Raw genomic sequence first — 15,002 nt, forward strand, 5'->3', positions numbered from 1 at the left:
TTTGGTAGTTCACGCCACACCCTATAACTGCCACCGAATCCATCAATAAATGAGATTGGATTGGATTGGACGTATGATCTCACTGACAACTCTCTCTTTCCACTCTTTTTCCTTTATATATATATAGATATATATATTTACTTATGATTATCTTAGATTTATTATGCCACTTTTCTTTTTTTCTCCCCCAATACAATACAATACCATAATTATAGAATATCGTCTTCACAAATTGGGATTCCCTCATTCACATTCAACTCTTCTCCATCCATACAACTTTCCCGACTCTTAAATTGATTCTAAAATTATTAAATTCACTTTTATTATTTTTAAAATTAAACATGGAGTGGTAGAGCATCGTATAGGGGGAAGATAATGAAATGTTCAGAAGAAAAAATAAAAAAGATGATTATAGAGTAGAGCAGAAAGAATGCAGGAGATGGGCATGGGAGGAGGGACCATGGGCCCCCAATTATTTGGGAAATATAAGCATATGATGCCTCTGCAATTTGCATATAAAAGTACAGATTCATATTACTAATCAATGAAACTTGTTAAATATAATTATTGCCTTCCTTTCATCATTTAAACCTTCTTTTTTTTTTTCTTTATCTATATAATACCTATTAACATCGTTTAAATGAATATATTGAAGTTCAAATTCAAATAGTCAAACGTCAATTTCTCTTTCTATATATTGGAAGCTAGTTCATATCTTGTTTATGTACCTCAATGTTAAGTTATATTTATGGTTGAGGTTGCTCAAGGTAAGGTCCAATTTCAATGGTGGTTCCAAGTCAAAGGGGTCTTGAAGTCCATGTGGGTGTCGATCAACCTCAAAAAGGAAAGTCAAATCTACTATATCCAAGTCGACCAATTGAGTTTGTAAAGTTTTATCAACAAAAAAATGGTCGAGCCTAGCTCGTGTGCTAACACTCTACAACCTCGAGGACCATACCTATTCAAACATTACCAATGTTGCACTTATCCCAATCAAGAAGAAGATGAGCCTTCTAAATAGCTCTACTCCAACAACCTAAAGAGAGAAACAGTTTTTTTATACTTAGCCAAGCTAAATACTTCATGTATTAACTTAAACATCAGAGTGTACTTGGTTCAACACCGCATTAATGTGAGTACTCTTGTAGATCTACTCCAATAATGTATCCAGACCAGTTTTTTATAACTCTACTTCGATTCTCTTTGTATTAAATCTTAGTAGGACATTAACAGAACTTTTATTTATCTGAATATTAGTTGTGTTGTTCAACTTTATTTTAAAACTCTCTTTTGAGTTCTAATCATATTAATTAGATTATTAAAAAAGCTAGATAATGAATTTTGAAAGAATAAAATGTAAATTTTCTCGTGTGTATTTATAAACTTTAAACTTTAAAATGCATATGATACTGAAATGGAGGGATATATGTATAATTGAGCTCACGCTAGAGCAAACATAGTTTAATGAATATATAATATGTGGTAGTAACTAAGAAGTTTGTAGTTCAAATATTTTTATTGTACTAAAAAGTAAACTCACGTCATGTCTATGTGAAAATATTGGTTAAGAAAAGTTATTTTAAAAAATTATAATTACACTCATACTAATTATCTTTCTTTTCAATGAAATATTTAAGTATGAACAATACTTAGGTGCATCCCAATATATACCAATTTTTATGTATCTCACTATTATTACATACATGAAAAATGAATTAAAATATTTTAAAGAAGAAATAAGAAGAATTTGTTATGTGACAAATTATGATGAGATAATTTGGTGAGATACATAAAGATAATTATTACCCCGAATACATCTAACTATGTTCCTTTCAATATTTCGAAGTTAATTAGCATGGTTGGCTTAGAACAAAATTCTATATTAGGTGGTTTACCAAATTTTTTTGAAGATGCTTGTGAGTAAGAAAAAAACATTTGTTGAAAGAATTTTACTGACACTCTCTCTAACGAAAGTCATGTCAATCATGTAAAAACTTGTTTTTAGGTTAAAGTAACAAATTTGGTTTTTGTTGGTCCAAAAATTTTAAAAGTAGATTAAAAATCATTTTTTTTCGTGAACTTTTATAAAAATAATAATTTTAATTTCTAAATTTTTATTTGTAAAAATTTAGTTTTTATACTTTCAATTTTCTTAATCTTCTATATTTTAAATTTTGTAATGATTTTAATCTCTCATGTCAAAATTAGTGATAAGATTTAATATAATTTTTTGTCCAAATAATTTAGTAAATTATTGTTTTTTAGTATAGTAACTATGGAAATGGGAAGTGAAACTTTTGACCTCTAAAAATAAAATTCATGTCAATTATTATTGAGTTAAGCTCACTTTGGTGATCAATAAACTAATTAAGGATTCATTAAGTGGATAAGAGATTAAATTATTACAAAGGTTAAAAATAAAATAGCAAAATTGTTAAAAACTAAAATTCATGAACTAAATTATTAAAAAAAATAAAAATAAAATTTATGGAGTAAATTATTATATTAATAAAGTTTCGATTAAGGGTGTACATGGGTCCGGTTGGGTCGGGTTGAAGGAATTTTGTGGACCAACCCGAAAATTCAGGTTGGCTTTAATTGAACCCTATCGGTTCATTTTTTAATGGTCAACCCAATCCAACCCAAAATTTTTGGGTTGGGTCATTGGTTTTGATTGTTTTTTTTTTTTTTATTTTGATTTTTTTTTTTTTTTGTGAAGGACGGCAGATCAATGTGAGGTCAAAAGCGTGAGGTCGGAGACATGTAGCCGGAAGCGTGAGGCTGAAGTTGGAGGTGATTTGTGTCTTGCGAGTCTGTGATCGACAGCCAGAGGCATGAGGCCGGAAGCGTGAGGTTGGAAATGCGAGGCCGAAAGCGGAGGCGTGAGGCCAGAGAAGTGAGATGAGAGGGATCGACGAGGGGAGGGACGAGGGTTTCAGCGTTTCACGCGTTGGCCTTCAGGTTTGTTTGTTTTTTTTTCAATATATATATTTGGATCGGGTCGGGTCAACCCGATCCTAAAAGGGAGTAACCCGAGACTCGACCCATAATTTAATTTTCTAATATTTTTTAACCCAACCTAACCCAAAATAAAATCTAACCCAATTCAACTTTTACAGTTTGGATTGGGTAATGTAAGTTGATCGGATTATCAGATTTTTTGAACATCCTTAGTTTGGATGCTAAATTTGTTTTCATTATTTGTTCAAATATTTAAAATTGGTGTCAATAGTTTTTGAGATTCAATGTTGTGTACTGAATTTTGTGTGTATGCAAAAGAGACAGATTGTGTAAGTGAATGAGAGAGAGAGAGAGAACAGAGAGAGATGCCCCGGCCTTGTCCTTCCTACCTCGGCCATTGACAAAACAACTCGAAATGACAGAAGCAACATTCAGACTCACTGCCAATTCAGACACAACAAAAAGCAACCCAATTTTATATATTTCAAAATAATCCTAGTAATTAATCCCAATTCATCCTATATAAACAACCCCAATCCCAACAATATTTTTAAATTAAAAAAAATTAAAAAATAAAAACACATCCATTCCCAATTCTCCCTTTTGAAAATTTTTGCAAATGAATTTCACTCACCATATGGATATGAGTCTTCACTCCTCCATGAGTACCACTCTCCCCTTTAGCTACAACATTATTTCCGGTTCAAATTGCGGCATTATTTCCACTTGTTCAACTAGTAATAATGTCGGACTTCTAACGGCGGGCCCAAGAATGGATAGCAGAATATGGAGCAAATTGCCGCAGAGGATTCTGGATCGGGTGGTGGCGTTTCTGCCGCCGCCGGCCTTTTTTCGTGCTCGTTGCGTTTGCAAGAGATGGTACGGGCTTCTATTTTACGCTAGCTTTCTGGAATTGTACCTCCAACTTTCTCCACATCGCCGCCATTGGTTCTTGTTTTTCAAGCTTAAAGGCGTTTCCAGCCATATTTACAGAAATAATAGTAACTCTCCACTTGCTGGACCCGACCACTCCAGGCCTACCTACGAAGGGTATATATGCCTCGAACATATCCTCCGTCCTCTACCTTTCTTTTTTAAGGGTTTAAATATAATTATCTCCACTTGCCCCTTTACTTCATTTTCATTCCTATGGTTTCAATTTTTGTTTTTTATAAGCTTCCTTTTAATAATTATTTATTTTTTGTCTTTAAAAATTAAGTAAATAAACATTTCTCCTATCTCATCTTTCTTTCTTTTTTTTTATTTTCTCTATTTTAGTACAAATGAAGTGCGGAAACACTTCTCCGGCCACCTCTAAATTTTCTTGATTTGTAATTTACCTTTTACCAATATATTAAAAAACCAACCAAATTTTAGAAATTAGAAAAAATAATTTTTATAAACATATTTTTGAAGTTTGAAAGTTGGCCAAGAATTGAACTTATATAATTAAGAAATATGATAATCATCGAAAGAAATTGAGAAATCCCTGACTTAATTTTTAAAAATAAAAAAATAAATCAGTTACAAATAGGACTTTAGTCTTTGTATTTTCTACTAAGTTCATTTTTTATCTATATATTTTTTTTAAAAAAAAAAAAATGACCATTTTTATCTCATATCTTTTTAAACATCTAACTTAATGCTTCATTTACTACCTTTTTTAAAATGTTGAATTAAATTTATTTTAAACTCTTCTCATTTTGTATATGACACTTGTGTTTAAATTTGCAAATAGAGATTAAAAAAAATCCCATTTTAGAAGTGTAAGAATCAAAACATAGGAACCATAAATGAACTAAGAGTTAAACATTTAAAAAAAAAAGTAAAATAAAATATTTTCAAGAAATTATTTGGGTGTAGTGTATTTTCTTTCTTTTCCTTTTCCTTTTCTTTTTTTCTTCCTCTCACTTAATGACCTAACCATAGTTTGTCAAGTGAGTGTTTTTTCTTAGTTTTTTTTAAAAATTATTTTTCAATTTTTTCGTTGTGAAATTGAGATGTGATGAAAAAAAGGAAAAAGAAAAAGAAAGAAGATGAGTATAATGCACTTACTTTTATTACATCCTTAGCTGCACCCATTTAAAAGTAAGCATAAGGTGGAAAATGGTATTTAAATATTTTTTAATCTTGATTCAGCCACGAAAATGACAACAAAATTTGACAGGTACCTATTCGATCCATACGACGTGGCATGGTACCGGCTGTCGTTCAGTCAAATTCCGGCAGGTTTCTCACCAGTAGCTTCCTCCGGCGGATTAATCTGCTGGTCACCGGACGACGGAGGCCCCAAAACTCTAATCCTATCAAACCCAATTCTGGGGACCTTATCTCAACTTCCTCCAACCATAAGACCACGCCTTTTCCCTTCAATCGGCCTCGCCATAACCCCATCTTCCATCGACATCACGGTAGCCGGCGACGACTTAATCTCCCCTTACGCCGTGAAAAACCTGACAGCGGAAACCTTCCACATAGACGGCAGTGGATTCTACTCGATGTGGGCCACCACGTCGACATTGCCACGTCTCTGCAGTTTCGAATCAAGCCGAATGGTGGACGTGAGAGGAAGATTATACTGCATGAACTACAGCCCATTCAGCATATTAGCGTACGACATGTCGCACAACAATTGGTGGAAAATCCAAGCCCCAATGAGACGGTTTTTACGGTCCCCAAACTTAGTAGAAAGTCAAGGGAAATTACTGTTAATTGCGGCGGTAGAAAAAAGCAAATTAAACATCCCAAAGAGCTTAAGAATTTGGGGGTTGCAAAGCTGCGGGACCACATGGATTGAAATGGAAAGAATGCCGCAACAATTGTACCTGCAATTTGAGGAAATGGAAAAATCGTGTGGGTTTGAATGTGTAGCGCATGGGGAATTCGTGATGGTTTTAATTAGAGGGTGTTGGGATAAAGCCGCGCTTTTGTATGACATGGCTAAGAAATTATGGCAATGGGTTCCGCCGTGTCCTTATATCGGCGCTGGCGCTTGCGGTGGCAACGGCGGAGAGGTTTTACATGGGTTTGCTTATGAGCCTAGATTGGCAACCCCAGTTACTGCACTCATTGATCATTTCTCTAATCCCTTTCAAAATTACAACGCTAATCATAATTAGTGATTATTATAAATCATTTGTGGGGGGGAGTATGCAAATTTCAATGAAGGATTAAAGTTTAGGCTTTAAAGTTTTAATTTGGTAGAGTGATATAATGAGTTAAGTTGTATGTTGTTTGTGTTGACTTAAGTCAAAACTGTGTGTTATGTGGGGGGGTTTTCTGGGTGTTGGGAATTTGGGAGATGTTTTCATGCAGATTTTCAGTGGTTTTATAATAGCTCTCTGTTTCTCTCTCTCTCCTCAATGTGTTTAGTAATCTAATAGTTGAGTCAATTTTAGTTAAATAGTACGCGTGTGTGTTTTGATTTTTTTTTTTTTTTTTCTTTTCATTAAATTGAAATCTATTTTAGAAGAAACACTTGGAAAAAAATACCTTATCGGTTAAAATTTTGAATTTATTTAATTTATTTCTTTTATGAAAAAATGTAGGCTATAAAACATTTTTGTTAAAAGTATTTTTTTAAAAAAAAGTGTTTAATCTAGAAGGTATGTCAAATAAACGTGGAACCTTAACCACGATAAAGAAAATTGAAAAAAAAAAAGAAAGAAAAAGAAAAAGAAAAAAACTTTTAACTCTTATTAAAGAGTGGTAAAAAAAATTCACCCACCGTTTAATTCACTGATTATTAAAGAGGTTTATTATCTCGTTATTCGCATTAACTCACATTTTTCATCTCGTTATTCGCATCACTCTCTCAATTACTCTCCTCCTATAATAATTACCAACTCAACTCAACTCAATTCTACACGCCAAATGCTCCATTAGAGATGTCAGGCCAATATTTTTATTTATGAAAATACTTATGTGCATCTCATGCAACACTTATCTTTGTTTCTTCCACAAAATTATGTATTGCTCAAATGACAAAAAGAGCAACAATTCCTATATGACATATTAGATAAAATATCAATTTACACCTCCTGAACTTTCTAAACTAATAAATCAATTTAAACCATGAATTTTTATAAATATATCAATTTAAACCCCAAACTAATAATTATATCAATTTAAATCCTGAACTTTTATAAATGTATCAATTTAAAATTTGAAGTTTCACGAATATATCTTCCACTCTGTTTTATTTGTATACACTTAAGAAAGTTCAGAATTTAAATACTACAAGAAAACAAGTCTATAGCAACAGATTTTTTGTAACAGTTCAAAAAGAAAATTGCAGCAGTTTCTAGCCACATAAAAAAACTGTTTCAATTATATGTAATGTGGCGATTTTTTCTCAAAATTTTAAATGGTTGTAAGTTTATGTACAAATGTAGGAATTTTTTTAGCCGCATATATTTACAAGTGTGGCAAATATATTGAAATAAAACGAATTGATCAAAGAATTTTGGTAAAATAATTTCTTGAAAAAAAAGTGAAAGCTATTTAATTTAATATATATGTGTAAGCTATTTAATTTAATATATATATGTGTTTTTTTAAAAGTAATTTAATATATTTTACTAAGCCAAAATAAACATTAAAAGAATTTTGGGCTTTAATATCGGTTTAAAACCGACATTAAAGGACTTTAATAACACTGTCTTTAATGTCAGTTACCTTTAATGAAATTTGCAACGAAATTAAAACCTTTTAATGTCGATTGCAACTGAAAACCAAGAATCAAATGAAGCCCAAAATCTGTCTGTTTTATCAATTATTGTCCTTTTTTTAAATTCCATTGCCGAATCCATTTTTTCGGTCAAAAAGTTTAACATGACACATCATCATCGAAAACTATGGCTATGACATATTATTTATGTATGGATTGCAAATCTATTATACTTAATCCACAAATTCTACTATAAAATTATAATTTAAAATGTCGTACAATAATTTAGCCCTTGAAAACACAAATTACAAGTAATACAAAAATTATGATTTTACAAACATTATGAGTTTACTGTCCCTCTCCACTTGGTAAGTATGGATCCCTTCATAATTCTTCTTGAACAGACCGCTCCCAACTTCAGTAGTGTCTGGTTATAGGCATCTTTATCTGACTAGTTTTGTTCAAAGGATCACAAACAAAAAAGGTTTAAGACAAAGGATTGAAAGTGAAAATGTGATCAGAATTCATATTAAACTAACCGTGTTTATTGGGAATGTGTATAAATGGTACATTCAAGGCAAAATTCTTTACTAGAGTTCCCCAAGAAAAAGCATAAAGAGGTTGCGATACCAAATCTTTACTCCTTGGTTGCACCTGCAAAATAAGAAAACTCAATAGTTGAATAAATGAGAGAACTTCTTTTTCAGATTCTTTGAAGGAAGAGAGCCGGTTACCTAGATATGAGATACGAAGACGATGGAAAATTTTCGACAGCATAACGATGAATTGGACTCATCAACTAAAACTTTATTAAAACTGTGAGTCAAACATTCTTTTAAGAGTATTAATTAGCATAATATGCACAATGTACTCAACGCCAATCATGTTTTAGTTTTCCTGCATCTATCGTTTAACTCCAGTGGCCCATTGTTGTAGCGCTCAATCGTTTAGTAAACGATCTCGCTCTCATCGATCTCGCCATAAGGCTAATCGTTAGCTACCGTAGCCCATCGTTTGCGCTGACGCCTTATCGTCTAACTCATCCGCCTATCGCTTTTAACGTCATCGCCTATCGCTTAGCATTCCGCCTATCTGTGTAGCGCATCTGCTCATCGTCTAGGGCAACACAGCTTTGTCTAACCTCACGCCCATCGCGTAGCGCCTCGTGTAGTCTATCGCTTAGCGCCGTGCATCGCTTTACACTCAAACGCTATCGTCTAGCATTATCGTCCAGCTTCTACGCTTGTCGTCTAGCGCTTACACTAATCGTGTAGTATGTGGCCTATCGTATAGCCAATCTCTAGCAAGTCACTCCTCATCGTTTAACGTCGCACGCATATCTACACGATCGTCTAACGTATCGCTTAGCCCCGCGCATCTTCTATACGATCGTCTACCTCAATCGTTTTAGCTCCCCGATTGCTACACGGTCAATCCAGCGCCGCCTACACGATCGATACCTCATCGTTTAGCCTCCCGCATTGCTACATGATCGTCCAGCGCCAGCCTACACGATCGCTTACCTCATCGTTTAGCTCTCCATTGCTACACAATCGTCCAGCGCCCGCCTACACGATCGCCTACCTCATCGTGTAACGTCGCTTACTTACTAGACGATCGTCTACCTCATCGTGTAGCGCTGCTCATTTGCTACACGATTGTCTACCCAGCACCTTGCACTCAACATTTCGCTTTCACTACTCTTGCTCACGCATACCCAACGCATGAGCAACTCTTGGCAACACCTCTTGCCAATACTTCAACAAATGTATCAATACAACAAAACCATTAATCAAATCGAATTTTAAAGGCCATAGACACATAAAAAAGCCCAAATCTAGAAGCAGAGAGACATATTGGAGTGAAACCGCAGTTGGCTTTTATTGAGACATTTACACAAACAGTTGAGAGGCATAAACATAAGAACAAAAATTGTTGTGAGTTTAAGAGAGCAAAGAGAAGAAGAGCATATTGATCTGGACGGCAGTGGTGAACAAAGACGAATGGCGGTAGATCTGGAGACATGCAGCGAGGGAAAATCGAATGACGAACGGCGGCACACACCACGTGGGAATATGAACTTCAAATCTGGAGACACATGATTAGCGTATTAAGTTTGGGTGCTTATTTATCAAACCAAGAGTATAAGACACAGAAAAATAACTGAAGACGAAGCAGGAGACCGGGTTATGGCGCTTCGACAGAACGAGCAGCAGATTCGGGCGACTGGGCGCAACGGCGTGTGTTGCACGACGAACAGACCTGCACGGAAGCCAGATCTACACCACGATAGACTCTTCACCCACGATCGACGGACGAATAGCAAGGGTTTAGAAGAGAGAAGTGAAAAAGAAGAGGGTTTGAAGAGGGAAGTATGAGAATGAGAGGAAAAGGAAAATAGGGGGAGAGTGAAAAGGGAAAAATTAAGCAGGTCTTTAAGGTTGGTTTATAACCAACATTAAAGGTACCCCTACAATGTCGGTTTAAAACCGACATTAAAGATCCACTTTTTTTAAAAAAAAAAACAAAACCGTCATTATACATCCGATTTCACTTTTTTCAACTGACATTAAAGCCCAAAGTTCTAGTGAAAAGTTATGCATCTTTTCATTCTCCTGCATGTTCTTCCCAAACATTCCCTCCCAAATCTCAGTTCATTAAAATTTTTCTTTCTCCTACTCTTTCCCTTAAAATAGTCTCCTCTCAAATCCTCAGTTCTTTTTTTTGGTAAACCTTATTCTATTGAGACTTAAGCGCCGAAAGACCAACTTGAAGATTAAATCATCCTTGAACAAGAGGAGTTTCGTAGCATTAACCAAAGGAGAAATCGTCCATGTCAACAGGCAAAGGAATATCAAGTCGTCCCAGTCTACAAAGTCTTCCAAATTAGAAGGTAGCTGTTTTTCCCTTCGGGACATAGGTTTTTCTTCCAAAATCTTGCTTTGATTTTTATTTGGTTGTTGAAAAAATTAGATTCAAGGTAAGAAAGATGTTGAAAACTTACCCTTCTTACTGGGCTCAAGTTGCAATCAATCAAAGTTTTAACTCACTTGGGTACTTCGTAGCTCAAGGCATATAAAACTCACTCTTTAGTTTAATTTTTACAAAATTACATAGTGATTGAGAGGGAAGATTTATAACTAGTGTTGTATTTCTCCCTTGAAGAAGATTAATTAAAGTTCCTCTTCCAAATAGATGTAAGATGTGTAATTCTTCATTCTTTTCTCCTTTTAATTTGAGAAGCTTGTATGTGTATGCCTTGGTTTTGCCTGCACTTGATTAAGAGTGGAGAAGAGAATATTAAAAATATTTTCTTTCATTTTTTGTTCATCTGACTTGAATGAGAATGAAGAGTATTTTGTCTATAAGCATAAAGCCTGTAATAAATTTAAGGTACATGTGGTTTTCTCTTCACTCAACACATGAAAGATATGCATTGAGTGTGAGTGGTAAAATAAACTAATACATTCTCATTGAAATTGGTTGAGGATTGAAACTCTGCATGTTGAAGTTTGTCTAGGTAAATTACTAATATATTCTGATTGAATTTATTCATATTTTTGTTTTATCTTTCAAGTATATTGTTGGATGATAACCTTTAAAACATTATCTTGCTCATATTTATAAATTGAAGGTACCATTAGTTAGTGATACTCTTTTAAGTACCAAATTAGTTTTGTGATCTATTTACTTATATTTTTATAACTCCACTACTTTAATATAGTAGATGTGAATCATTACAAAGCTCTGTTTAGTGATAATTCTATTAATATTTTTACATTGACTTGATTGGGGCATTACCCTCTTTAGATTTTTAATATAGAATTTGTGGTTTTGGTTGTTAATACTTGCAAAGTCGATGGGGTTCCGCACTTCACAAAGTGTTTAATGATGTGTCTGCACAAATATCTTAATTGTCAAGTTTTAAGTAGTTTATTTTATTAATCTTTATCATTATTTATTTTCAAAATCACAAAGATCTCCAAGAAATGATGGATCCTAGTCCATTGACATTAGATATCTTATTTGAACATTCTTCTATTTGAATGTTTTTGTATTTAAACTTTATGTATTATGGATACAATTTTGAGATATCAATATATATATATATATATATATATTTGCAAAGGTATTGTAATTAAAGTGTGAGATGGGGGAATCGAACTTCAGATCACGATATGTTAGTTGAGCTACGCTCTTGTTGGCTTTTAGCATATATTTTGCAGTACTAAACAATTATATCATTTAATTTAATTTTGTGTAAAAAGGTAATGGAATACATTAGCAATAATGTTAAAAAACTACAACAAAATTTTCAAATAATTTGCAACAGTTATATTGTTAGGAATACATTAGCAATAATGTTAAAACAAAATATTGTTATGAAATTGATATACTTATAAAAGTTCAAGGCTTAAAATGATTTTCTTTTTATTAAAAAAACATCATATTTATATAGTTCAGGATAACTTTAATCATATTTTATAATATTTAAGGGCTTAATTAGGGAAAAATTGAAAGTGGGGTTTTGAACAAAGCTAAGGTTAATTGTTTTAAATAGTAAAATTGCTAAAAGTATTTTCAAGTATAGCAAAATATATGACAGATTGTAATAGATTTCTATATTGATACTAACAGATGTCTATCATCGATAAATTGTTACATTTCGCTATATTTTTAAATAAGTTTATTTATTTTTTAATTTGAAAACGATCCTAAAAGCTAATAATTAAAAGTTAGTTTTTCCTTTTTTTTTTTTTTTTTTTTGAGGTTCGAATACTTTTTGTGTGGAATATTGAAAATGAGGATATGAATATGCTTTTTTTCCTCAAATTCAGAAGCATAAGTGTCTGTCATCCTCCAAACCCTAATTTTAGGGCACGCCGACCCCCCACTACTTTACGTTTTTATTATCTTATTGTTCCTTTGTTGATTTTATTATTATTAATTTTGTTTTTTTCGTTTTTATTTTATCCTTTCTCATCGATGAAATAAAATCAGCTTCCTCTACGGATGAGACTGCAATGGCAGTGATGAGTGGGGATCTGGGGTGTTGACTCTCTCGACGTGGGAGACCATTGGACCCAAACACTTTCACCTTGATTATTGATAATCAAATTAAACTGAGTATTCATTCAAAAATTAATGTTAAAAGTTTGTATATCTTAAAATTTAAGGAAGGTGAGATTATAACATTTTGAAATTAAGAGACTAAATTAAAATTAAATTTAAAATTTAAAGACTTATGTCATATTTATCCAATCATAATGAAAATTGGAATAATTGAAATGAAATTTCAATGATGAATGAATCGTAATCGGTCTAAATCGCAAACATAATTAAATTGGTTGAAAATTACATGTAATCCATTATATTTACCATTGTCGTTACCATTACAAATATTGTTATATAACAATATGAAAATTATGAATTTGTCACATGTATTGTTACCTTTACCTTTATCTTACTATTAGGGTTAAGTAATAACGATAATAGTAAAATGTGGCTAATTCTTAATTCTCAGTAAACACAATTAAAAGTAATATAATTCAATTATATTTGCAATTCAAATCCCTTATGATTCATCCATCAATGAAATCTCATTTTAATTATATTAATTTTTATTATGATTTGGTAAATGTGGCCTTAATTAAATTGAATGCAATAGAAAACATGCAATATTTCATAAATAAAGAATACCAAATCTCTTCAAACTACACTTAACTCTCAAACAAATTTAAGAAGTTTGCTTCAGAAAAGAAAACATTTAAGAAGTCAATTAATAGTCCTATCCAGTCTCAATAACAAAATGCAAGGAATCTTTAAAAGATCCTAAAATGGTTGTTTTCAAATATAAAATGAGTCTACTTATTTATAAGGGTTATTTAGATAGGGGTGGTTTTGAAAGTTAATTGGGGAAAAGGGGTTGTTTTCAACTTATCTAGGGAAAAGGAGTAGTTTTTTTGTCCCCATCCGAATGCACATCTTGAAGAGACGCATTCGGGAATGTTTTATTATTTTTTAGCCCCGTATGCAGAATTTAAAAAATAAAAAATAAAAAATAAACAGGTCATTCGGGAATATTTTATTATTTTTTCTCCCGTATGCCACATTAATGCGTCTGTTGAACACCATCGTTTAGTAATCGTTTAGTAAATTACTATGCTATCGTTTAGTAAATTATACACGATCGCTTAGTAATTTATACACAACCGCTTAGTAAATTATCTACGATCGCTTAGTAAATTATACACGATCGCTTAGTAATTTATACACGATCCCTTAGTAAGATATACACGATCGCTTAGTAATTTATACACGATCGCTTAGTAATTTATACACAATCGTTCACTTATCAATGATTTATTTATCCAATTGTAGATCAATGGCGCTACTTCACATCTTTATACGATTTGGTGGGGATTGGGATGAGTACGGAAGAAATTATGTTGGTGGTCATATGAAAAGTCTAAAAGTCAAAAATGATATAATAGTCAGTGAATAATTAGTGAGTATGATGCACCGACTGAATATCGATCCGGATATGTTTGATATACACATCAATTGTACTGTACAGTATGTAATTTTAGCACCAGTTATATTCTGTACAACACCAATTGTATTGTACAATATGTCATTCACAAATTTATCTAAACGATCGCTTAGTTATTTATTTGCTTAGTTAAATGTACAACACCAACTATATTCTACAAATTTAGCATAAATTTATCTAAACGAAAACTAAACGATTGCGTAATAGTTAGGTAAACGATCGTTTAGTATTATCTAAATGATCGCTTAACAAAACCTAAGCGATCGCTTAGTATTAGTCAAACGATCACTTTATAAATTAGTACACGATCGCGTAATGGATATCTAAACGATCACTTAGTATTAGCTAAACAGTCACTTAGTATTATCTAAATGATCACTTAACAAAACCTAAACGATCGCTTAGTATTATCTAAACGATCGAATAACAAAACCTAAGCGATCGCTTTATAAATTAGTACACAATCACGTAATGGATATCTAAACGATCGCTAACAGTTAGCTAAACGATCACTTAATATTATCTAAATGATCGCTTATTATTAGCCAAACGAACACATAATGGATATCAAAACGATCGCGGAACAGTTAGCTAAACGATCGCTTAGTATTCTCTAAACGTTCACTTGACAAAACCTAAATGATCACTTAGTATTATCTAAACGATCGAATAAAAAAACCTAAGCAATCACTTAGTATTAGCCAAATGATTTCTTTATAAATTAGTATACGATCGCGTAATGGATATTTGAATGATCGCTTAGTATTAGCCAAACGATTGCTTAGTATTCTCTCTGATCACTTAGTAATATCTATTCGA

At 32.5% G+C, this 15,002-nt stretch overlaps 1 protein-coding gene across 1 annotated transcript; it reads left to right on the forward strand.

The window, feature by feature from the left end:
• The first annotated feature begins 2,420 nt into the window (after positions 1 to 2,420).
• Positions 2,421 to 6,211, forward strand: LOC120069327 (protein UNUSUAL FLORAL ORGANS). The gene is made up of 2 exons (XM_039021061.1): positions 2,421 to 4,011; positions 5,129 to 6,211. Exons 1-2 carry the CDS (start codon positions 3,581 to 3,583, stop codon positions 6,078 to 6,080), a joined length of 1,383 nt encoding a protein of 460 aa, XP_038876989.1. The 5' UTR covers positions 2,421 to 3,580; the 3' UTR covers positions 6,081 to 6,211.
• Positions 6,212 to 15,002: the final 8,791 nt, after the last annotated feature.

This window comes from Benincasa hispida, unplaced genomic scaffold, assembly GCF_009727055.1.
Source record: "Benincasa hispida cultivar B227 unplaced genomic scaffold, ASM972705v1 Contig316, whole genome shotgun sequence".
NCBI classification, from domain to species: Eukaryota; Viridiplantae; Streptophyta; class Magnoliopsida; order Cucurbitales; family Cucurbitaceae; genus Benincasa; species Benincasa hispida.

Excerpts from the sequence above, each read along its gene's own strand:
- LOC120069327 (XM_039021061.1), top strand. The coding sequence starts at position 3,581 with ATGAATTTCACTCACCATATGGATATGAGTCTTCACTCCTCCATGAGT. Across the intron at positions 4,012-5,128 it reads TCCAGGCCTACCTACGAAGG|GTACCTATTCGATCCATACG; the intron begins GTATATATGCCT and ends AAAATTTGACAG.